This window comes from Talpa europaea, assembly GCF_964194135.1.
Source record: "Talpa europaea genome assembly, chromosome: 8".
NCBI classification, from domain to species: Eukaryota; Metazoa; Chordata; class Mammalia; order Eulipotyphla; family Talpidae; genus Talpa; species Talpa europaea.
In genome coordinates this window covers 70113052-70136820 of record NC_140075.1, presented here as the reverse complement: position 1 = coordinate 70136820, position 23769 = coordinate 70113052, and the positions used below count along the sequence as shown (strand labels likewise).

The window sequence follows — 23769 nt, the reverse complement described above, 5'->3', positions numbered from 1 at the left end:
CCACATTTCTTCCAACTAACATTTTAATATTCCAACTGTATTAATAAATGCTCCCTCATTTGTTGGAAAGTGTTGTCATTATTTACCTCCTCGCAGAGCCTTGCCAAGAGTGTGTCATACATCTAACACAATGCCAAAACATCTGTCTTTTTAAGGACAAAATAGCCACAAGTGTCTTTTGTAAAAACTGTGCCTTTCATGAGTTCTGTGAATTTGAAGAGCCTACAGCAAAAGCAGGTGATATGCCCCATGAAAGCGAAATGAGGGACAAAGTGTTATAATGGTGATAATGAGGGGAATGGTAACAAAGGTACCGGATATGGAGCCACTGTTATTTGCCAGGCATGAGAGACTTTCCTTGGGTCCTATTAATTCTCATGTCACTCCTGTGACATACATTTGATGACAATCTATCCATTTACATTTGAGATAAAAACAAACAAACTTGAGATCTCATTCTCTTCACCACTGCCATGTCAGGTTGAATTCAAATTTTAGCTCTATAAGTTGCTATCTCAATGAATTTGCATGAGTTTGAATGAGTTACTTAACTTTTCTAAACATCAGTTTCCAAATCTGTAAAGAATAAGATGACTCCTTCTGAAACCTCTCAGCTTTGTCTCCGTGGAAATCTTACCACTCCCTTCCAGTTCAAGCCTCCTCACCTTTGTTGGGGACAATCCCAACCACTGTTGCCTCTTGTTGTACCTACCTGCATGTTCTTAATTCTCCCCTGCTCGCCTCCTATGAAATCCCAATTACCTGCATGTTCTTAATTCTCCCCTGCTCGCCCTCCTATGAAATCCCTCCAGATTCACAATTTTCAATGGCTGATTTGGGGCTAGAGTCCAAACCCAAATCACTGGCACTGGCTTCAACCCTGTACCAACGTGCACGCCTCTTCTCTCTTCTTGCCCACTGTGGTGAAAGCATCTCTCTCATAACATTGTGCGTTCCTTGAAGGGAGATGTTCTGCTCATTAATATCAACTCTGGACAGGCACAAAATAAGCACTTTTTTTTTTTCTGAATCAAAATGAACAGAATGCAAACATTAAGTTTTCTAGATCCCAATCTTGCATTCCCACAAGAAGATAATCACTTCCCAAGTCTGCAAAGCCCTGAACTTGCCATTCTCTCCCACTGGCCCATCTTCCCACCCTTCTCTTCTTGGTAGAACTGCCCTCATCCACCAAGTTCTGGTCAAGGCTCAGTTTGCCTGAGGTGCCTTCTCTGTCTCTCAATGTAGAATCCAAGCCTTCTCCCCTGAGGGTGCATGCCTCTAGTTTTGCTCCTCACAGGTTTTACCACAATTATTCATTTCTGTATCTGCCTCCTTAGCCTGACTGGAAAAAATCCACAAGAATACAGACTACAATGATTTTTCAGTATTTGCAAACCTAATTGCAGGTCCAGTTCAATACTCAGTGCATAATTACATAAATGCATATGTGATGGATTAGTATGCAAATTAGGGAATGGTGAATAAACATTTCCTTGTGATTTAGGACCCACCATCACACCAACCCTTTCCTGTAGGTGCTGTGGGGAGCACCCTGGCATTGTTGCTTTCCACAGATCTCCCCCTTTTCTCCTGCCCTCTCTGTTGGACTTAGGGACAAGTATGGGCAGTCCCTAGACCATTACACTTCTCACTGGATGCATGAGTGGAATGGGAACAGGGACCTTCTTTGATGGCCACCTGAAACAAAGGCTGTCTAGGGGAATCTCCCCACCACTGCTAGGCATTTAGACAAAAGGATAACTGAACACCATGGTTTGATGGCATCATGGATAAGCCTTAGGCTTCTGAATTTTGCCAACATGGGGCCTGAGGAGGAGGAGAGGCTGTACTCCCCTTCACTTGGCCCAAGTACTACCCTAAGCATTCAACCCAAAATAGCCAGGCAAACATTCCCCAAATATCCCCAAATAGTCATGGATGTTTGACCAGTCATTTCCATCATGGGCTGGATATCCTAGGTCACATAATTCTAAAAATTGCCATTGTTCATCTGATATTAGATAAACTCTGGGTAAGAAAATTTTGTAAATATGTGTAAACTTTGAGTTATAGCAAAATAAAAATTTTGAAGCCAAAGCCCCTGACCTAGTTAGGGAGGCGGCTTGTTTGAGGTTCTGGTTCCATATTGGTTCCTTCACTTCAACATAAATGTTTCCATGCCAAGATCAACTAACTCAACACTGGTTGCACATATTAAATCAACAGAAACCCCAGAGACAGGACCACACCCGAAACTGACAGAATATATTTAACATCGTCAATGCTAAGATTGCATGCTTTCTTTCCTAGGTCATGTAGTTGCAACAGAGAAACTGGAACACATAGCTGTGAAGAACATGAGAGGATGCCAGCCTGACTCCCACTGACGTCAGTCACTGCATTATCTCACAAAGTCTGTGAGTTTCTCTAACAATGTTTAAAGCTTAGTAAATGCTTTTACAATTGGAAAGCTAGCATGATGAAAAAGATTCATAACTATCACGTCTCCAAAATTGTTGATAAATGGATTCCCAATACATTGGAAAATTAAAAAGGACAGACAGCACAATTCATTCTTTTCTCCTGTAAATAAGTCATCCCTCAGGAATTGATTTCAATAAAGATAGAAGGTTATATAAGCAAAGTGGCTGAATTTCAAAGCAGATAAATAAATTAGCCCCCACTGTGTATGCTTAACCCTAATGGCCATTCCTGTTCAAGAGACTAACTTGAGAAATCAAAAGAATAACCTGCTATTTTCTCTAATTAAGAAATGATTCTGGGAATGAGAGAGATGAAAGGGTGAAGTTGTTTATGAGCTGTGTTGCTTGCTTTTGGGGCAATTATGGTAACATATTTACTAAAACATAAATACATTTTATACACTTTTTTTTCCACATAAAAAAAAGGAGAAATGTCTTTACTGTCACTATTAGAGTTAAGCAAAATCCTGGGATAGAATATGTACATCGAGAGTTTATTCTCAGCTACTGCTTTAAATTACCGTCCAAAGTTATTTGGGCCTAATTTTATCTTAAGTACTATTCCAATTGGCAAAGAAAATCACAATTTCATAGTGTGCATGCACACTCTCACACTTAGCTGCATGCAAACCTTCCTCACCAGCCCCGTCTTCTCCTCATGATGGCCACATCCAGAACTGAGTGACTGTGGGTGTTTAACAACTATCAATCATTGAAAGAGCCCAGATTGGTCATCTGAAAATGAGCTATCATAAGACCAAGATCACTGCTTCCTGACAGTTGTTTTAGCAGAGTCACCCAGACACATAGCTCTGCCTCTTGTGCCCATGCCATGGTAGCTGTGTCAATTTGGATGCCAAGTCTGGCATAACCTGAGCAGATGCAGGACCCATATGTGCAACCCAGATAAGATTTCCAAAGCACTGGCATCTGGATGTCAGATTTTCTTTCCTGGCCCTACAGCTGAAGGTTCTGCTAGACCTGATTGTGGCTCTGCTGGGGGTCAGTCTGCTAGAGCCCAGTTAAGCTCACTGGTACTGCCTAGACTGCAGAGTGTTTGGAAACAATAAGTTAGGTAATCACCTTACACTGCAGCATGCCAGGAATTCACCAGCTTCTGCCTAAGACCATGGAGGGAACTGAAAAATATTGATGCTATACTTAAATTCTCAATGTTAAGGTGCTGTTCTTTCTTTTAAAAAAATTTCCACTGATTAGAAACCTAGCGTGCAGTTTCTAAAACAGGTTTGGTAACCTTCTATGTATATGTACCAAGTTTCCAACAGAGAAAATTAGCATGAAAAGAAAATGCACCATGGCAGACACATTTGTGCTAGTGTTTCTCTGATTCTGTGGCAACTTTTGCAAAGCACAGGAACAGCTGTGTGTCACAGGCACCTAGCCTGGAAAAAGGCAAGGGAGGGTCTTCATATACACATCACCTCTCTTCACTTGTTCCTTTCAAATCAGCCACTAGATGAATGTTTCCTTCCAGGTGGGAGCAACCAAATGGGAAAAAGACATGTTTCCCAAGTGAGAATCCTCTCAGATTAAAAATGCTAAAGTCTTCCTCCAGGGAGAAAGGATATCTTCATAATAAATTGACAATGATGTGTCCTCCTGTTCATCTGTGCCAGCTGTCCCAAAGCCAAGACCCTCTTCCGCTCCAGACCAAATCTACTCTTTATCAAGGGAGGAACTGAGTTTCTATCCCAGTCCTCGGTGTGTGGCCCAACCCTCAGTGAGGAACAATTGGGAGGAATTTGCCTTGTTTGACTTATATAAAGTCCATCAATTAGATTCCTAAGTGATAGATACAAATGTGCTATATATATATATATATATATATATATATATATATATATAGTGATATTTCTGTGCGGGGATTCAAACAGACATTGTACAGTGAGATTATGTTTTAGAAATACACAGAAACATTATAATAGCAGTGGGTGCTGACTTTAAAGGGACTTAATCTCAAAATAAATTAAAATATCAAATTGATTCATTTTCCAGAAATTGAATTAAAATATACAATCTCAAGGTTTTCGTTCTTTAATATCCTAAGGTTGGTGCTTTCATTGAAAAAATGGAACAGAGCCATTTTTATAACTATTAAATATTGTTTAAAATGAACCTGATTGATTAGGGCCTCCCCGGTGGCACAGTGGTTGAGCGCTGGGTTGCGAAGCTGCCTGCAGCCTCTGCAGCGCTGGTTCTATTCCCGGCTGCTCCCCGGCCACTAGAGGAGGGCCCCACATGGTGCGCAGACCTCCCCTGCAGCCCGCTGCTCCCCTCAGCAGTGTACTTCAGTCCTTCTGCCTGCTCTGCTCCCTGCTCTGGCTCTGGTGAATTCTCTCACCCTCCCGCGCTTCTGACTGTACCCAGTGCTTGTATAAATAAATAAATAAATAAATAAATAAATAAACAAATAAATAAATAAATAAATAAATAAATCTTTAAAAAAAATAAAATGAACCTGACTGGGCCTCCCTGGTGGCGGTGGCACAGGGGGTTAAGATGCAATCTGTGGGGCTGTCTGCAACCTCTGCAGCAGGAGTTCGATCCCATGGCCAGTCAGGGAGTAACCCACACGGCACAGCAGACCTCTCCTGACTCGCCCACTGTTCCCCTCAGCAGTGTATTTCAGTTGATCTGCCTGTTCTATTCCCTACTCTGTCTCTGGTGAATACCCTCACCCCCACACCTCTGGCCTATACCCCAGTTCTTATATGCATAAATAAATCTTTTTAAAAATTTATGAAACATAAAAAATCTCAATCATCGATGTTCTACACAAATAAATGGAAAACAATGTAGGCAAACACAGCCATGTATGACTTCAATGATAGCATATGGATCTCAAAGGTTTTTTTTTTAATACTCTAGAGAACAGCTGGCATGTATTTTTATTTCCAATATTGTCTTCTGGCAGAATGATTCATGTAAATAAAGCAGCAGATTATAACACATCGGGAAAAGGAAACATCAGAGAGTTAAGTTTTTCCAGTTCTGAGAAATATAAGAATAACAATCACTTGTGGATTTTTTAAAATGTGTAAGTGGGCTGCCCAGCCTTGTGGAAGCTGCAACATCTCCATTTCTGTATTTAATAGTTTTCGTAAGTACAATCACACAAACCTTTAGAAAGAATTGTCCTCTCAAAGGGGTTTGACTTGGGCACAGTAAATCATCACTGTGATAAAGCAATTAAAGGTATTCATAATTAGGACCCAACCAAATGTAAGTAATCAGAAAATTAAGGGTAAAATGACATTATGATGGAGCTGTATTTTCTTTAATGACCTCTTGGCTGAGAAGGACAATCTCACATTGATGGCTGGGGACTTGGGTGCATAATGCATTAATCCTACTAGGAAGGAACACAGCATGTGAATGTCTCCTTGAAGTGCTAAGAATATATCTTAGAATATTTAGTATCATTGACTTCTAAATAATGCTTCCCCAAACAAAGAGTTAATTAATAATCAATCTATTAAAAGACTATGCACTGTCTATTCAAGTCATTCTAGAAACACATGGATCACCTACTAAGAATACAATGCAACAAAAGACTCAAATATGAGAAAGACATGATCTTCCTCTTCAAGTTACTGACAATCTAGGAGGAGATAGGAGATATATATGCAAGCACTTTGGGTCTTTCTCCCCTCAAAATACAAATGGGCACTTGCAAATATATCTAAATGGGAAAAGTTTAACGCATATAAATTATAGCTGGCCCTGAAAATGGTATTCCATTCTCTGAATTTTACTCAACTGCAAATGCAATCATTGGTATATTAAATCCTGTCTCTAGACCTGCACCTGTCAATCCAGGTTAGGTAGAGTCTAAAAATTAAAAATTATTTGAAAGTATGAAAAACATCTAAATATTTCCAAAGCTCTATTTGGAATGCATTATATATAGTAAGGAGTCTACAAATACCTGTTCAATGGCAGTATTTTTCCTGCCTCGACTAAATTGTTCCACATTTAAGTGGAGGATGCTTATACATATTTTCTGAGTTGAGTAATCTCATCAATATCAAAAATAATCAATAGTGATCTTAGTGACAACACCTTTGTGCCTAATCCCATCTGTCAAGTGCCATAATCCAGAGAATCTCCAAGAATTGAGGAAACACAATTTAATAATTAAGATATTGGTAAAAATAAATAATATAATCTCCATTTAGATTAACACTATAAACTAAAGATGTCAAGGTTAATGCAAATGACTCCAGGAAAATAAAACCTGGCTTTTTAAAAATTAAATGAATTTGAAAGTATTTTCAGTGGGTGTAACTAAAGGAGGAAATTCAGCATGTAGAAACAAGGAAAATATCCTCTCTCTCCCCCATATTTTCATGTTAGGCATGCCATTCTTGGGGGGAAATTATTTTATGCATTTTAAAGCTTAAGTGTCTCTGAAAATCAGGCTAAACTCTCCAAATGTAGATACAAGAGGTTCAATGAAACATCTTTCCAAAATGATGTTCCCCCTCTTTCAGCCACCGCAGGCTGCCCAAGTCTCCATTTCTGTTAATGACCTATTGCTTCTGTCTGATTCAATACAGCCCACTGGCTATGGAAATGGCAAGTCTCAGCAGGAGAGAACAAAATGGTCAGCAAACAGGGCTGAGCCATGTCATTTTCCTCAAATACTTTCCCAGGAATAAAATGACAAGCTTTAAAATGTTGTCTTCTGCTCAGGGCAAATATTTCTTTATTAAACAAAAGTGTATGCCCTCTAGTTTCCGTTCAAACCATAACTTAAAGTATGTCACTTGAAAAACTTTAACTGTAAAATAATACCTAATATTTCCCTTATAATTACTTTTTGTCTTTCTGTCACTTTCACTTCAGGGTTCCAATCCTAGCTGTGCCGGTTACTAACAGATGTGGGTCCTGAAGCAAGTCAATTTACCCCTCTGGAGGTCAGTTTCTTCATCCCTAAAATGGACATAACAACACCCAATTCAAAAGATGGGGGAGCGAACCAACTGCGATAATGCCTGTAAACAGTTTACTTGGTAAGTGTCTGACACAAGGGAAATCTCAATAAATACGTGCTAATACATATTCTTATTCCCCAAAACTCTGCAGAGTTCTGTATTGAAAAATCTGCATCCAGGGAACGACGATCAAATTACTTTCTGCTTGGATCCAATTTTAAACTTCTGACTTTAAAGAATTCAGAAGTGAGCTTTCTTTCCTATGTTATCAGCAGAATGAGTCATCATACAGTTTCTATCCTTTTCCATACAAAAGTGATCTACACTCAATAGTCAAGTCAAAATGAGCAGCCGCCACGGAAGGGTCCTGCCCATTTCAGTACAGGAAAGGTACTTAGAAGGGATTGTTTAAATTCCACCTGAAAATTTTGTGCACTAAAAATACAAACTACACTGCAGCCTCCAAGTAAAGCCAGGTTAAATGATTAGCAATTAGTCAGCAATATGGCACACATATTCCCCAAATTGATCAGTCATCTTTGGTACTGAGAATAGTTCGATTCACTATCTAATTTCTTATCTGTCAATCTATCTATCTATCTATCTATCTATCTATCTATCTATCTATCTATCTATCTATCTATTTATCTATCTATCGAGAAAAAGAGAAAGAGGGGCAATTAGATGTGTATCCAGTGAAACTAATCATTCAGTAGAGATAACTGGTACCAACTCCAAGGGCTAGGGCTGGATATTTTATATTTAGAAAGACCCAACAATGTCTTCTGAAAGATTAAATACTGTTTAAATTCGGCTTTGGGCTTTTACATTCAGTCCACCTAAATGTGATCTCAAGAGAGGATACAGTTGATCTTACTATGCATTATTAAATAGTTACTGAGTTTTATCTCCTATGTGACTACAATTCTAAAAGTATAATTTAAAATGTCATTGAACTATCCTTATGGATTAAAGATGCAATTAAAATAGTCATTGATATTATCATTTGCCTTTGTATTTATGTAGAACTCAGACTTCCCATTTAAAAAAAAAAGAAAGTTATGTTTCTTTAGGTCAATTCCACCCTTGGTCTAATCTCTATCCCAGACTAAATTTACTAAAACATGTATAACCCTAAAATGAAGTGGATTATTTCAGAAGCATTTTTTTCTGGTGGCCTAAGGGGTCACCTGCAATTTTTCTATCTTTAGAAATGAGAGAAACAGCTGCTCTGACCTGACAATTATTGCTACAGTTATCTGGCCTCATGGGAATTTGACCAGGCCTTTCTATGTGGGTAATCCAACCATCAATTACATGTGTTATTTATCCAGAATAATGAATGTTTATAATAATTTTGCTAATTCACCCCAATGTTTTTTTTTTTTCCCCAAAAGAGGGAAAGCAAAAAAGGTAATTCTTTTTCTTTTCTTAGTCAGGGTTCTATTCTACTCTCACAAAAACACTGGATTCCTTACCTTGCAATCATAAATCATCAGATCATGAACTGGCAAGTGTCTGGAAAATGATATTCACAAGGTGCCAGCAGACATTAATAAAACAGCTGGAGTCCTGATGACCAGAACATCTGACCCAGCTCTTGGCTGGCCCACAGGTGCCTGCCTGCAGTCAAAAGAGGATGGAGCTCAGTGGCAACCCCTGTGCCCCTCATGGGGCCCCTGTCACTAATGCCTATAGATCTTGGTTCACTGTAGTCTTTACAGGAATAGTAATACCCAGGTCAGCCTCAGAAGATAAAAACCATTTGCAAACATCTATGAACCATGATGTGCTCACTAATTTCTCTCTTGAAATCAGCTATTCCTTCCACAATTATTTTAACGATACAAGGCTTAAATATTGGGCTGTCAGAAAAGTCATGATGTATTTTTGCATAGAAAATATAGAAAAGAATATGTCACGACTTTTCCAACAATTGAGCCAATATTATTTAGCTTGATTTATAGGACGTTAAATATAAAAAAGGAAAACGGAACCTCTGATGGTAGAAGTAATTTGATTTCATTTTCTTCACTTTGTATGTTTGTACTTTTGATTTTTCAACATTTTCTTGCCCTTTTTTATTCTTTGCAGTAAGTGACATACATCCACAAAGAGGGGCAATACTTATGGACGATACTTCTGCAATAATCTTGGTCTTTAAAGAGCTGGTGAGGTAGACTGCAGATATGACATCATCGTATAATAATCTTACAATTACATATTCAATTTAGCTCTTTTTGAATTTAGAGATTTTTTAATATCTTAAACTAATTTTGATTCAATTCTTCTAAGCCTGACTTGCCCCAAGTGTGCTTTGTGGAATAGTACTGTTCTGGGCGCTCACAGGTGCTGCCATCAGTACAGTCCAGGGAAGAAAGCACATTATCCACTCAGCTCCCTCCCCCCTTCCCTTTCCTCAAACCCAAATTCTCACAGATTCCAAAAGATTTGCCAGGCTCTGGAGGTGCAGATGAGAAAGTGGCACTGGCCATGTTGACTGAGTTTTGGGATCCAGGATAATGACAAAGAGTTGGTGCCATTCTATGTCATGCCATTCCTAACTAAAGCTAGGAACAAGAATATATGTAGTATTTACTATCAATGAGAACCATTCTAAAGAACTAAAAACACTATACTCTGCTACACCCTTACAGAAACCTCTGCACATCAGAAAATCATTCATCTTCCTATTTGACACATAACCCTAAGAATTTCTAAGACCTCTGTCTACTTTTAAAGCTGAAAATAGAGCTTTTTTCTTCTACTTTAATCTCCAAGTAATTCAGCCACCTTTAGTGCCTGAGAAAGAGTTGGAGATACGTTCCCATACCTTGCAAACAAGCTTCTCTTAGTAGGCCCCCCCCAAAAAAAAAGCTGTCCAACCACAACGATACCCCTGCTCTTTTTTTCTATCTTTTATCTATGCCAAATGTGACAACACAAAGAGATGGCATGTGTCCCTTGTCCGGATAGACCCGCAAACAACACCCACATTCCCACATGAACATCAAAGTTGAAAGGGAATGGTGTGCTGTGTGAAGAGGGTAAACTGTGTGATTCAAGGCTGCAGCTACAGGAAGCACTGGTTGACTAGCCCCAAGCTGGTGATCTGACTCCCTTCTGTTGCTTCTGAGATGCAGCCTGTTACAGCCGTTCCTCATTTGGCACCCACTGTAATATCCAATCTTCACTGCCACCCATGAGGTAAGAATTGCTACCATCCATTTGGGGTTGGGGAAACTAAGGCATAGAGAGTTTAAATAAGCTGCTCAAGTCTACCTAACCAAGAGCAGGGATTCAAATCTATATGTAACTGACCCCAAAGCCACTACCCTGTGTTATACTCAATGGAATGTGGAGGGGTAAAACCATGACTCATCTTTGTATCTCAGTATTTTCTCCAGTCTCTGATGCTAATTAGATACTTGATAAATATTTACTGAACCGAAGCTTAGTATTTTTAGATTTGTCTTATTTCCTAGCTCCTGGCTACCAGAAATAATCAGTGATGTGACTTTAAAATTCCACTTACTATTAGCACTAGTTTTGGGCACATGGCCAAAACTCAAAGCTTTCCTCCACAATCTTTGCTACCTGAAACCCCTGCCTTTATCCTCACCTCTCATGCTGCTACTCAAAGAACAATGAAATAAACATGTAACATACAAAATCTGCAAATCAAAGTAAGGTATGTGAAACCCTGAGCAATATGTGCCTGTCACATACATACACACACATATCATTAAAATCCTTCTAGAAAGTTCTCCCCAGGATCTTGACGTAGAAAGGTACCCTTTCTGGCATGACATTATGGGTTTTATTCATGAGAATCAGTGTCTCCTCAAAATAATTTACAGCGACAGAAAATGACTTTCTAGGTCTACTGGACTTCTAATCATTTGTTCCCCCTTTGCTAAGCAAACTGAGGTGAATATACAATAAAATGAGAAGAGTCAGTGTAATATCACATTTTGGTCTATAGGAAATGTTAATTCTGGAGTCCCCTTACAAACTCATTTTTTCTGCTCGCTTCCAGGTTGATAATTAGATTATTGTGACGACTCCTTTCATTGATACACAAAGGATTTTCATTCTTAGGTAAAAATAAATTCTTACTATTAAATCTTAAGTTTTTACTGTGAACTAGTATATACTACCAGGTGTGAATACCATTAATGTAAACAGATCATTTATCTTGTATCAGTGAAAATTGTTTCTCTTGTTTTAAACCTGAGTGAATTTTATTGATCATGGTCCTAACAAGCATTAACATTTTTCTCCAAAAATTGCCATTATTCTGGACTACCCAACCTACAGACAGAAACACCAGCAGACATTTATTAAGCACTTTCTATATGCCAGGTTCTACTTTAAATTACACTATTTCAGTCAACATTTACAACATGCCTATTAGGTGACCTTTTACTATTTTCTCCATGTTAAAGATGAAGAAGTGGGGGCTTAAAGAGAATAAGGGATCATTCTAGTAGGGCTAATAAGTGAGCAAGTCAGGCTAAGAACTCAACTGGATTAAATGCAAAAAATCCATGAACTGCCAGCATGTGCCAAAAGATTTCCCAGGTCTACAAGGATATGGATTGAAAACTGGACCGGGAATGCAAAGGTGGTACAGATCCTAGTTCTTGGGTTAACTATGATTATGTCTAATAAGGATCATTTTTTCATTGATTTATTCACCAATTTATTTATTGAGCCCCTGTTATATGACAGACTCAAATTTTACACATTAGCACTTGTTCCAGCTGACGCCTAAAAGATAGAGGAAGAATTTAAAAAGATTTGATCTTTTCAGAGAAAAGTTTCGTAAGATTTTTTTTCCCCCAGACTGTGGCAAATAAATAACCATCATGTTCCCTTCTGTTTTTATGTATGGGTAAAGAAGCACTACTTTTTAAAGATAAATTTAAAACTTTCATTATCATAAAATATTTTCTCATACCCAATCAAAACTGAGTTTTATATAGCTTAAAAAGTTAATTTTAAATACAGGTTTCCTTTAGCATTCAAAAGCATAACATTTCTACTGGGAATAATTTGGTAGGTTATTTTTTGCATGTGGGAATACTCAAAAATCATTCCATATAAATTAAAGGTAAAAGAATTCCCAGACTCAAAAAATAACATATCAAATCACACCAAATAAAAATGCTCTAACTTTAGATAGCAGAGGAAACCTTTGGTAGATCATACTTTTGTTGCCTCAAAATGAATTTTAAGGCAAAGCAATATTGTGAAATAATGGTTTAGCCATCATCTGTCATGTGCTTCAGTTTTTCAATTTTGAGAATGGGGATTCTGACAAAATATTCCTGAGTTAATGTGAAGACCAATGAGGTAATTCTTGGCAAACCCCACCAAGACTATTCAATGAAACCAATTTTGTAAGTATGAAATATTAATCTAGATAGAAAATACATGCTAGGGCCAGAGTGATGCCCACATTATCAAAGACCATCAACTTCTGTGAAGTTGCAGGTGGGAGAATCATTGGTCCATGTTGGTTTGCTAAATTAGATAAAGGATAAGTCACATCTCTTTTTCAAAAGTTATGATTCGTTCAGACACATATTTCAGTTTAAACCCAGGTCAGTGACTGACAGAAGTTGTGAATTAACTTTCAATATTAAAAACATTTTCCCAAATGTCAACTCTGATATCTTATTGGAGATGAGGATGTGAGATGAACAGGAGACTTAAAAATTGCTGCTTTTCTTTTCTTCCTTTTTAAATAGTATAAACCTTACTTCCAATTGTTTTACAGCTCAATTGATAAGGTGTGTTCCTTTTTTTGTTCAAGAAAATTTTAAAGCAACTAATTTAAATATGCAAAATTATCTTGAGTTGTTCATACGTGAACTTAAAAGCCGTGCAACACAGGAAAATTAAGTAATTATGCCTCCAAGTTATTTACTGCAATTAAGCTCATTTATCATATGCAAATTAGTGCAAACTGGTCTCATTAGTTACTAAATTACTCAATATGAGCTGAACAATGTAGCACTCCAGTTTGTAATGAAAAATCCCTGTAGAGGCAAGCAGTATCAATTAAGCTAATTTGCATATGCAAATACATTCACTAACTTTCTCTTTTTCTATATTTAGTTTTAGATTTTCTTACCATTCTGGATTATAGGGAGACTATAGGGTCACTCACCTTTACCTACTTCCTCTAACATAGCTAAAGGAATTAATTCAGAATGCCTCTATTATTTGAAATTGTTTTATTTCATTTTGGCATTAATGTCCAGTAGTGTGCCAACAAGGGCCATCCAAAGTAAGAAGATGCATCTTCCTTGGAGATGATCATTTCTTTTATACTTACAAGTTTCAATAAAACATAGGGTAAAATTTCCATTTACCAATAAAATAGAAAATAGATTTGAATGCATCACTATCTTTCACTGAATTCTTTGAAAAACACTACCATCAAAAGTAAAATGAATATTGACTTGAGTAGACAGCATCTTTATGAAATAACAATTTGTATCTTTGTATTAGCGCTTGAGTTGTTTAAGGTATTATTCTGTTTTCTTTGCCCAACTCTTTGAACAGTACTAGTTAATTCTCTTGCTGAATGAGATTAAAGGAGATGTTGATTACAAAAGATTTGGCATTCTCTAACCCAGCCATCCCATATTATTATAAGCAGCTCTTTTTGCATATATACCCAATCTATTTTCTCTGAAGAATCTCCATAGTCTTCTACCATTAGCTGAATCTCAGAGAATAAAGCAGGACTATGACTAGAAATACTTGTATGATAAAGACAAACTGTTGCAAGAAAGTGTTTATTTTGTTTTCCTTATTATATCAAACACAGATTTTTTAAATATTTCTGGTGGAGAACCTGTATGTTCTTACTTATTTAACAATAATCTGCAGGGACAAACCATATGTAGACCATTCAATTATGATTCTGGTGTATATGCTTTTAACCAATCTTCAAAATGTGATTAATAGTGGAAATGTAGAAATTTAAATATAAATATTAACCTGATTTTCTTTTAAATTTGATTCAGAGCAGATTCATTTAACCCTAAATTCTTCTTTTACATGAAACATGACTCCACTCAGTATTCTATCAGCTCAAGGTGTGAGGGAAAGAAAACCACAATAGAAATCTGACATTTTGTTGACAACTATGGCACTCATGCACAAAAATCTCTGACTACTATGTCTATTAAATAGAAAATAGCTACATCTGTGTTCCCTTCTCCAGTATTTAATAAATAAATATCTTAATTAAACATTTATGCTAAGGTGATGACCATGACTATGACTTTTAGAAGGGAATCGCTCTACTAATATATGATCTTCGCAACAACTGTTCTTCCCATAGTTATGCTGGAGAAGACCACAGGTATTTATGCAACCATTCTGCAAAACCTGTTATGATCCACTTCCAGTCAGAGGACCTCAGATACGGGAACAATATTTTTGATAAGCCTGTCTTAGTTACCCTCAAAGGTTGAGCCCAAGAGAATTCTCTTTCAGATTGGAGCTTGTATGTTCAAAAAGAAATGCAAAAATTCCTTAATACCCAGAAATGATGCAGGATCAATGACAAAGATCTAGGCAGTTGCATGAACATAGTGAAGCTCAGAACTGACACATGGGCACCATCCTTTCACCTTTACCCCTGTTAGAACATTTCTTACAAAATACTCTTTTTATTCTTCAGACTTAAGTTAACAATTGCATTCTTATTTCAATTATGTACCAACATGATATAATTATATTTTCCCAAGTTCAGAAAATTATATTTCTTTTAATATCTAAAGCTAATTATGCATAAATATTGTCCTTCAATAGCTTTAAATGTATGTGATAGTTATTAGTAATGATACATATTACACAGTATCAGTATAATCACATATACATATCTATCTGCAATTCACCATAATGTCCTGAACTAGGTATACAAACATAAAACTTAGACACTGTCCACATAAGAGGCTGGACTTGATTGCTTTAACACCAGTGAGCAGTACTATGAAGTATGCAAAAACAATACTCCAATTTTATATAACAATAACATAAGCATTATTTATAGAATAAAAAAATGTACACCCTTCTGCTAAGGGCATGCAAATAATTAAAACACTATTCATAAATCTGGCACCTAAGGGAAAAGTCATTCCACTGGTTAATTTTATGAGTTACAAAGATGGTATTTGTTACCATTTTGTGTTTCGTTAACTCTGATAGACTAAAATATGAATATTCTGTCTCGTCCTTAAATGGGGAAAGTGAATGTAAATACTATTCATATATTTGTGTGTGTGTGTAAAGTGAAGCATGTAAATAAGTACAATAATGACCTAAGAGAGCTTCTAAAGCAGGAACCAAATTAGTGCTTAGTCACACGCACTATTCAGGAAAGACCCCATGTAATGACCTACACTTCTTGGATTTTTACTTAGCTTGGCACAAAAAGAAAATTCCCACTCTTCACCTCTTGCCCTTCTTTTCTTCATCTAATTAATAAAAGTCAAAGAAGAATAAAGTGAACTAATATGCCTTGACTCAGTCCAAGTGCATACACTTCCCAGCCCTGCAGTGACAAGGCTGACATCACTTGAACCCCTCATTTCTCCTGCAAGATGCATCTGACCTGAAATTTATGCCCCAAACAGCTACAGGTTCACTGGAGTTACAGTAAAGGTCACAGTCACTATTGAAGGTTCTACATGAATGGTGAGAACAGTGGCCCCAGAAATTGCACAAGTACACAAACTGAGTGATATAAAGGTGCTCCCCACCTACATGCACCAGTACTGGATCATTAAAATGAAAAATAACTTTGCAACTGTTGCATATATATAGAATCACCATTAAGTCAATCCTCCCACTTCTCTGTAGGAAAGAAGTAAAACTTTAAAGGATCCACCAAACTTTCTAAATGTTCCTTAAGAGAATACATGGCTAGCAATATATAAGCAGCAAAATCTTTTATTGCAATCCACAGAGTGGGTGGACCAACAACTAAGATGTCTGTCTGCATTCTTTATCCCCAATTCTCTGCACCAAGACCCTTATTACTCTTCTATGAAACATCATTGAGGGCACAGGTAGTGGGGAAGCCTGTCACCTGATGCAGAGAAGTCATGGGCATTTCCAAAGCCTCATCCTACTAGTCAGAACTGCTTTACCTTCCAAATTCCACCAGTTCACTAAGCCTTTTTACTCCAAATATAGATTTTTTCCTCTTATTACCAATATCTTTAAAAGAGTCCTTGCCATTTTGGGGTAATTGTTATAATCTAGTATTAGCACATTGAGGTCAAATTCAGGTCTCAACTAGTCATGTGATCCTAATTATTTTCTAAGTCTTAGTTTACACAATTTTAAGATGTGCATAATCAGAGCACCTATGTCATAATTTTGTTAATATACAATGGTGATAGAAGAGAATTTAGCACAAAACAAAGAATTTAAAACATACCAAAATTTCAATAAATTTAAGGTAAAAGTCAACCCAGATTAGACATTTTATAATTGATACACAAACACACACCTCATTCAGTATTTGCATTAGAAATGCACATTTACAGATATAATTAGAATACTCAATGGCAGGAAAATTATGATACATTCATACTATGGAATGGTATTTGGCCATCAATAATAATGAAAACTTATCCTTTTGTAAAACAGACATGACCACAAGGTATTTTTTTTTAAAAAAAAAGCTGATTGCTAAAGAGCATATAATTGGTCAATGCTTGACCCACTGAGTCTCAGACATATAAACATCCTCTCACATCAATAACAAAGTTTTCCCTCTGACTGCCTTCTCATTCTTCACCTTTATCACAAACACTCAAACTCTGCTTTCCATCAGTCTTTACATTTGTCCTCTACACCTGAAACTTTACTTCAAGGATTTTAATTGACAAAACCTATGACATCTCTTTTGTATTTAGCCTACTAAAGGATTTATCTTTGACCACTTTGGCTTCTCCTATGGCTTCCTCCTACCTTTCTCTACTTACACCTCAAGTAATGACATAAACTGGGGTTACTTCCTCTTTGCGCCTCAATTCCATGAGTCTATAACCCATCACTTAATACAAACTATCATTATCTATACTGTAGTGGTTAGGTATTCTCAACCCTATTTTCAGCCCTAGCTCTAATGGTGCTCTAGAGGATGACAAATGTTTAGCTCTTATTTACTTGGTTTTTGAAGAACGTATTACTTTCAGCTTTTCTTAGGTAAGGGCGGTGTCTGACAGCTTGTTGTCAAACCAAAAACCCTCAATTATTAACTCCTATAATCCCCTAGCTTTTCACAATGAATTCAGGATCATATGCCAATAGTTCAGTCTCAGTCCCACGTCTGCCCTGTCTCTCAATTCTCAGAGCCTTTATTTTGGAGATTTTTTTTTTTAATTTGGACTCTTGGAATATTATAATAACTTCCTAAAAGGTCTCCTATCTGCCTCTCAAAATTCAGTGACTTTCTAGAGATTGCATTTTGATAATATCTCTAGAAACAAACCAAATTCTTGTCACTTTCTTATATAAAATCCTTCTCCATAGGTTATCACTGGCAAAAGAATCCTTGCTTGGCTCACTGGACCTGTTACAAGACTCATAGAACTTGTCCATCTTCACCTCTTGTGCTCTTCCATACATCAAGTCAAACGTCAAACATTTTAACAGTTCCCCCTCAAAAGATATATTGTTATTTGCACCCCCACGCCTTTATATTTGTTGCTCCCTGTGATTATTTATTTTTCTTTTTTTGGCCTAATACTCACTGGAACCTGCCAACAACTTTGAGAAGTTTTCCTTGATGCTTTGTGTCAAATTCAGACCTTTGCTCTTTTGTAACTCCATTGTGCTTGACCAGTGAGACGCTTCTTATTTATACAAGTTATTGGTTTCACTTTCCCCAAATGATTTGAAGATACTTAAGGACGGCGGGCATATATATACCAGGTTAGTATGGAGAACTCTGTGTTCCTATTAAGTATTTGATTTTTTTTTTCCTTTCTATTGATGATAAACCATAAGGTTAGAGACCATGCCTACCTTAGTGACCACAGGTTTTTATCATGTATTTGCAAGTAAAAAAAAGGAAAGGAATGGTAGGTGGAGGGAAGAAAGCCATCACCCCAGACCTCATGAATCAACCAGATTAAACCATAGGCCCTGCTCATCTTATTCTTGCTGACCACTGAGATAATGTTGAATGTTGTACAGACCTGACATTACAGCTTGAAGGGTACCCTACTTGGAGGCCAGATAACTAATTAGCTCAGATGGGGCTCTTCTTGTTACTACTACTTCCCAATCCTTTCCTATACACATTTCTAATGTCTCACTTAGAGGAGAGGGTATAGTTCATACATACCATAAGCACTGATTTCAGAATAAAGTGAAAGGAAGTTCTAATATCTACAGCAATTTCAAGATTATCTAAGGCAACCACACTCAGATGACGGAGTTTCTTGAAAGCATCCCTATCAAGTCTTAAAGTCCCCTTAAAATCAAAGGCCTGGACATATTCCAAATGTGGACAGCTCAATTTGGATGTTTTGTTGTATGAAGGCAAATTTTCTTTTCAATTTTCACCTCTCTCTTTTTCCACACTCTGGAGCCATACAGAGTATAGTAAATTTTTTTCCACACAAGGCCTATAAATATATATAGAGAGGATATTGATGTCCTGTGTAAGCCATGTGTTTTTCACACTGAACTCCACCAAACCCTTGCCATTCTTCATGTATCATCATCTCTAGATTTCTAGTTATTCTGCTCCAAATGACATTTGACTATGTGTTGTCTAAGGAGAGTGAGAACAATCCAATTTGAAGCCTAATCTAGGTTCTCTACACTCTCAATAAAGCCTAATGTGGAAACACACATGGGAAAGGCATGCTATATATTTTTACACTAAGCTTATGCTCAATTCATACACCTAAGCTTTGCATTTTAAATTAGTTTGACATTCCTATAGCTCCTACGTCCCTTGAGGACTTTGGACTCAAGAATTCTAGAAAGCATTCACAAAATAATCTGTCCTACTCTTTGAACTATTTCTTTCATTGACTAAGTCTTTTGCATTAACTGCCTCAGAATATTAACAGGAATCATCCCGAATTCCATCAGAATCTAACAATATATGTATATGGCATGGCTCAACAGGACTCTATAAAGGAGATTCTGAACCAAATGTATACATCAAAGAGGGAAATAAAAATTTGAAGATGTAGAAAAAAGCATCCTTTCTATTGCTCTGAAACTAATATATTACACAGATAATTAGAATTCTTATGTGCAAAACAGAATAGTATCTCTCAAGGTGTATTTCAGAAAAATGAGTTCTCTGGGCTTATAATGAACAAGAGAGTATGGAAGAAGACTTATCAGAATAAACAGAATAATGCTTTTCAGAGTCTTAAGTTTGCAAATGTGATTTGGAACAACTGAGACCTAACAAAACATCCAAATCAAGTAAATAATTATTAAAATTTACATTACCTGGACTTCACCCTGAAGATTTTAATTTAGTAAGTATAGTGAGAGGCCCAGAAACACATACTTTCACAAGAATGATTCAAGTGACTTTGAAGCTGCCAGTCAAGGAACCATTTTGGACAGTTACTGGGTTTTGACCATGAAGGATCTGATCAACATTTTCCAGGGTACCTAGCTTTTGGGACTATGTAACTAGATTCAGTTACACTTTTGGCTATCTAGAAAACAGAAACACCTCAGGGGCCAATTCATTTGAAGAGGATTCTGGAATTTACCTTTATTTCTAATCCAAAGCTTATCTACAAAAAGCAATGACCATATTTCCCAAGTAAGTTGCCTAAATATGCTAAACAAGTCTGCATCTCTAATTCTGTGTTAAAAAATATATCCTAGTTTTTTTTAAGTGGCCGTGGAGACAATTATATTGGAAGAATAAACCATGCAGAGAAGTTACATATGGATATATTCAACTGACGGCAAAGTTTTAATTCAAGTTTTGAGTAAGGCCAGATACTGAGCTCGGGATGAATCTGCTTTAAGACTAAATAATAGCAGTTCTAGTCCAGTAAGCCTTGCATTTATTTGACATGAAATTAACTAGGAAAATCAATTATTATTATAATTATGTTACTTGCAAATAAACTTTAAGATTCAAAGCACTTATGTTGTATTCGTAAGCACACTCAAGCAAAAAACTGAAATTTAGCAACACATAAAAATGTCACATTACTTTGACGACAACATTTTACTCTTCCAAAAACAATATATAGCTCCAAAGACACACACATATGTCCACTTAGAAATGAAGCACACACACAATCATTCTGGGAACAGCCAGCTACTATACATGGCACATCAACTAAATAGTGCAATTCATCTTAATTATTACAGCACAAATAATACTTGCCCTCCCTTTCTCATTAATATTCTCTCAAGGGATGGCTTTCTAAAAAGAAAAAAATAAGTTCATAAGAATTTCAGAGTTCCAAAATAAAACAAGTCATACACATAGCTAAAGTAAAAAGTGATTCAAGAAAAACATTATATTGATCTTTCTTAGTAAAATGTAAATAATCTCCTTTATCTTTTAAAGGTACCTGCAAAATGTGACTTCCCAAATGTGCTTCAAATACTTCAATGGCCAGTGCACTGGGGCTTCTCCTTCGTTGTGCACCTATAACTTAAAAAAAGAGGAAATAAGAAAGAAGAATAAAAATAAAGTTGGAGTTCTGATTCATACCTTTAGCATAAGTAGACCCCAGCTTGTATTTTCAACTCAGAAAATCAAATATTAAACCATCATTAAGCCATCTACAAACATTAGACACCACATCCACAATTTTTTTTTAAATCTTTACCCTTTTTCCTATAGTGGAATAAAACATTTATTTAATAATAAATTAGTAAACAGACTGTCTTAAAAATTCAAGTATTGATATATTCTAAATATACATGCACTGTTTCTTCTCTCCCCCAACCCCTTAGAGAAACCTAAACTTTTCATATCTTCTAGCTTAGAAAAAGGCAAAGAAATTTTTTTCAATGTCCTAATGCAATAACTTTATCATAATTTAATAAGCACAACATGTTGGATAAGAGATTTTCATTAATGACTGTTGGCATTACTGTTAAGCATCTCAGGATGGTTGGAGTTCATATTTACTGAATATTCACAGGTAACTTGACAGGGCTGCCCAGAGGCCCAGGTGGAACCTTGTCCAGCACATGCCTCTCCAGGTTCATGATAATTCTTTTATCTGAATACTCCTGTTCCTGTTCTTCTTTTCCTGACAAACCCCACATTTGCTGTCCACAGGCACCTGCACTCAATAAGACACCACATTCCTTAAAATCTGAGTTTAATGCATGATATTTGTACAATCCAGAATTTAAGATTATTTCTTTACAACTTTCTTGCATGGTGTCACAGTTTGGTTTTAAACCTGTTCGGGGTGTTCTTCCTCCATTTTAAAAAGTTCACAAACATAATAAAAATCTGTCTGCTTTACATGATTCAGGAAAGAAAATGTTCAGATATTTTTCACATTTCCAAAAGGTAAGTTCTCCATGTCTTTCTCTTTTTTTTTTTCCTGAAAATTCCATTACAAACCTCTGCTCCCTTAGACCTAGATACTAAAAATTGAAAATAAAATCGAAACCCCTAATTGCTTTAAAAAACATTTTCAACTATTGACAAGAAAATCCTAGCAAAATGCTGCTGGGACAATTCTGCTTCATTTCAGTTACTAAGTCAGTCAGTTGGATCCATAACTTAGTAGGGCTTATTATATAAATATACTTATGATTATTGTGCTGTACAGAAGTAGCAGTTTGCTCCTGTGATTGTTAGTTAGTGTCTGCTGTGTCTGAAAAGCACTTTAAAAATAGCATGACTGTTGAGTATCATTATTACTGGCGAGAAGAAATAAAAGGGGTACTTTTTTTCAATGGAAAAATTTATAAAATATAATTGAAGAGTGATTATTATCGAAGAACATTCCAGCTGGAAGGAATCTTAGAAATCTCTATTCACACTTCCTTATTTGCTTCAAAAGCCAAACGCACAACTGATCATCTTAAAATAGAAGAGTCAGGATTCTATCTTAAGGTTAATCCTTACGTATAGGCACAGGATTTTTAAATTTTAATATTCAGATATACTTAAGGCAGTGCTATTCTGTGTGTGTGTGTGTGTTTCTGATTAATTTCCTATTCTAACATGCACATTACTCCCTTCAAAACTCCTTTGGCATTTTTGATAATGCAGCTGTCTTGCTGAATACTGTTTTCAGTTTCTAGAGTGTTAATTGCACATTATGGTAGCTTAGTGTGAATGATCCCACATGAATAAAATCTGCAGTCTTTTTTTTTTTTTAAGATTGTTGGGTTGGGATGGGGGGGTTCAGGGAGGGAGAAGGGGGAGTTGAAAAACTTCAAAAATGTCCACTCTTGTTATGAGGCAATAACTTGGATTCAGAAGGCTCTTTATTAATAGCTCATAATTTAGGGGCATTTCAGGGCTTCCAATTATGTAGTTGAGAATAAACCACTGTACCTCACAAAAGAAAACAGACTAATTTTAGAGAACACAGACACTTCTACGAAGAACTGGATTAAGAGGGGTCCAGCGAGCCCCTAAAACATCACAGGAAATGTAGGGAGAGTGCTTACTTACTCAACAGACCAAGAGGTTTCAGTAACAACACATGGCAGCTCAGCTAACTGTTACCTTCTGCCTTCTAGAAACCTGAATACAGCTGATACAGTGGGGGCCAGACTGCAGAGGTTATAAGAAACTGACGGCCTTTCTTTTCCTTCCTCTTCCTTACTTAAGGTTCAGGCTATTCTCTAAGTAAGTGTTTTGAATGCATAAATATTTTAGGAATTTTATTTTAAAAACTTATTAGCTAGCCTGGAAAACCACACATCTTCACTGGGTCTTACTTACATGAGTGCTAGCTCATAGTTATCCTTCTTTGTTCTTAAACTCTAGAAATCTCAGTGTGCATCCCAGGCATGACACATAAGCAACCTGTAAGTGGTTTCATGCTATTCTATCAATGGCATTTTTATGGCTCTGGAACTTCTCTTGATTTATATGTTTTGCACTTATGCAGGTGATGTGGGCTGTAATGACAGTTCCTAATTTTACAACCAACATAAATATGTTAAACAGGAGCCCATTATGCCCCAGCTCTGACTCTAACATTATTGGTGACCGAATAGATGTTAAATGTATACTTCTTATCTTGTACTTTTTAATCTTATCACATTCGTATTTTGAGGTTTTAAACAATAACCTGATAACTTAC

The 23769-nt window shown here is 36.6% G+C and overlaps 1 protein-coding gene across 12 annotated transcripts in view; it reads right to left on the bottom strand.

Moving 5' to 3' along the window:
• Positions 1-23769, bottom strand: part of NPAS3 (neuronal PAS domain protein 3) — a gene marked incomplete at both ends in the record, with an annotated part of 849875 nt that overhangs the window by 406312 nt on the left and 419794 nt on the right. For 6 of the 12 annotated variants that reach the window (XM_084241063.1, XM_084241068.1, XM_084241069.1 and 3 more), the window contains one exon: positions 21055-21131. In XM_084241063.1, the coding sequence (XP_084097189.1) occupies positions 21055-21131 (77 nt within the window). Of the gene's footprint in view, positions 1-21054; positions 21138-23769 lie in introns of all 12 variants that reach the window. The other 6 variants (XM_084241067.1, XM_084241071.1, XM_084241072.1 and 3 more) reach the window with 1 other exon arrangement.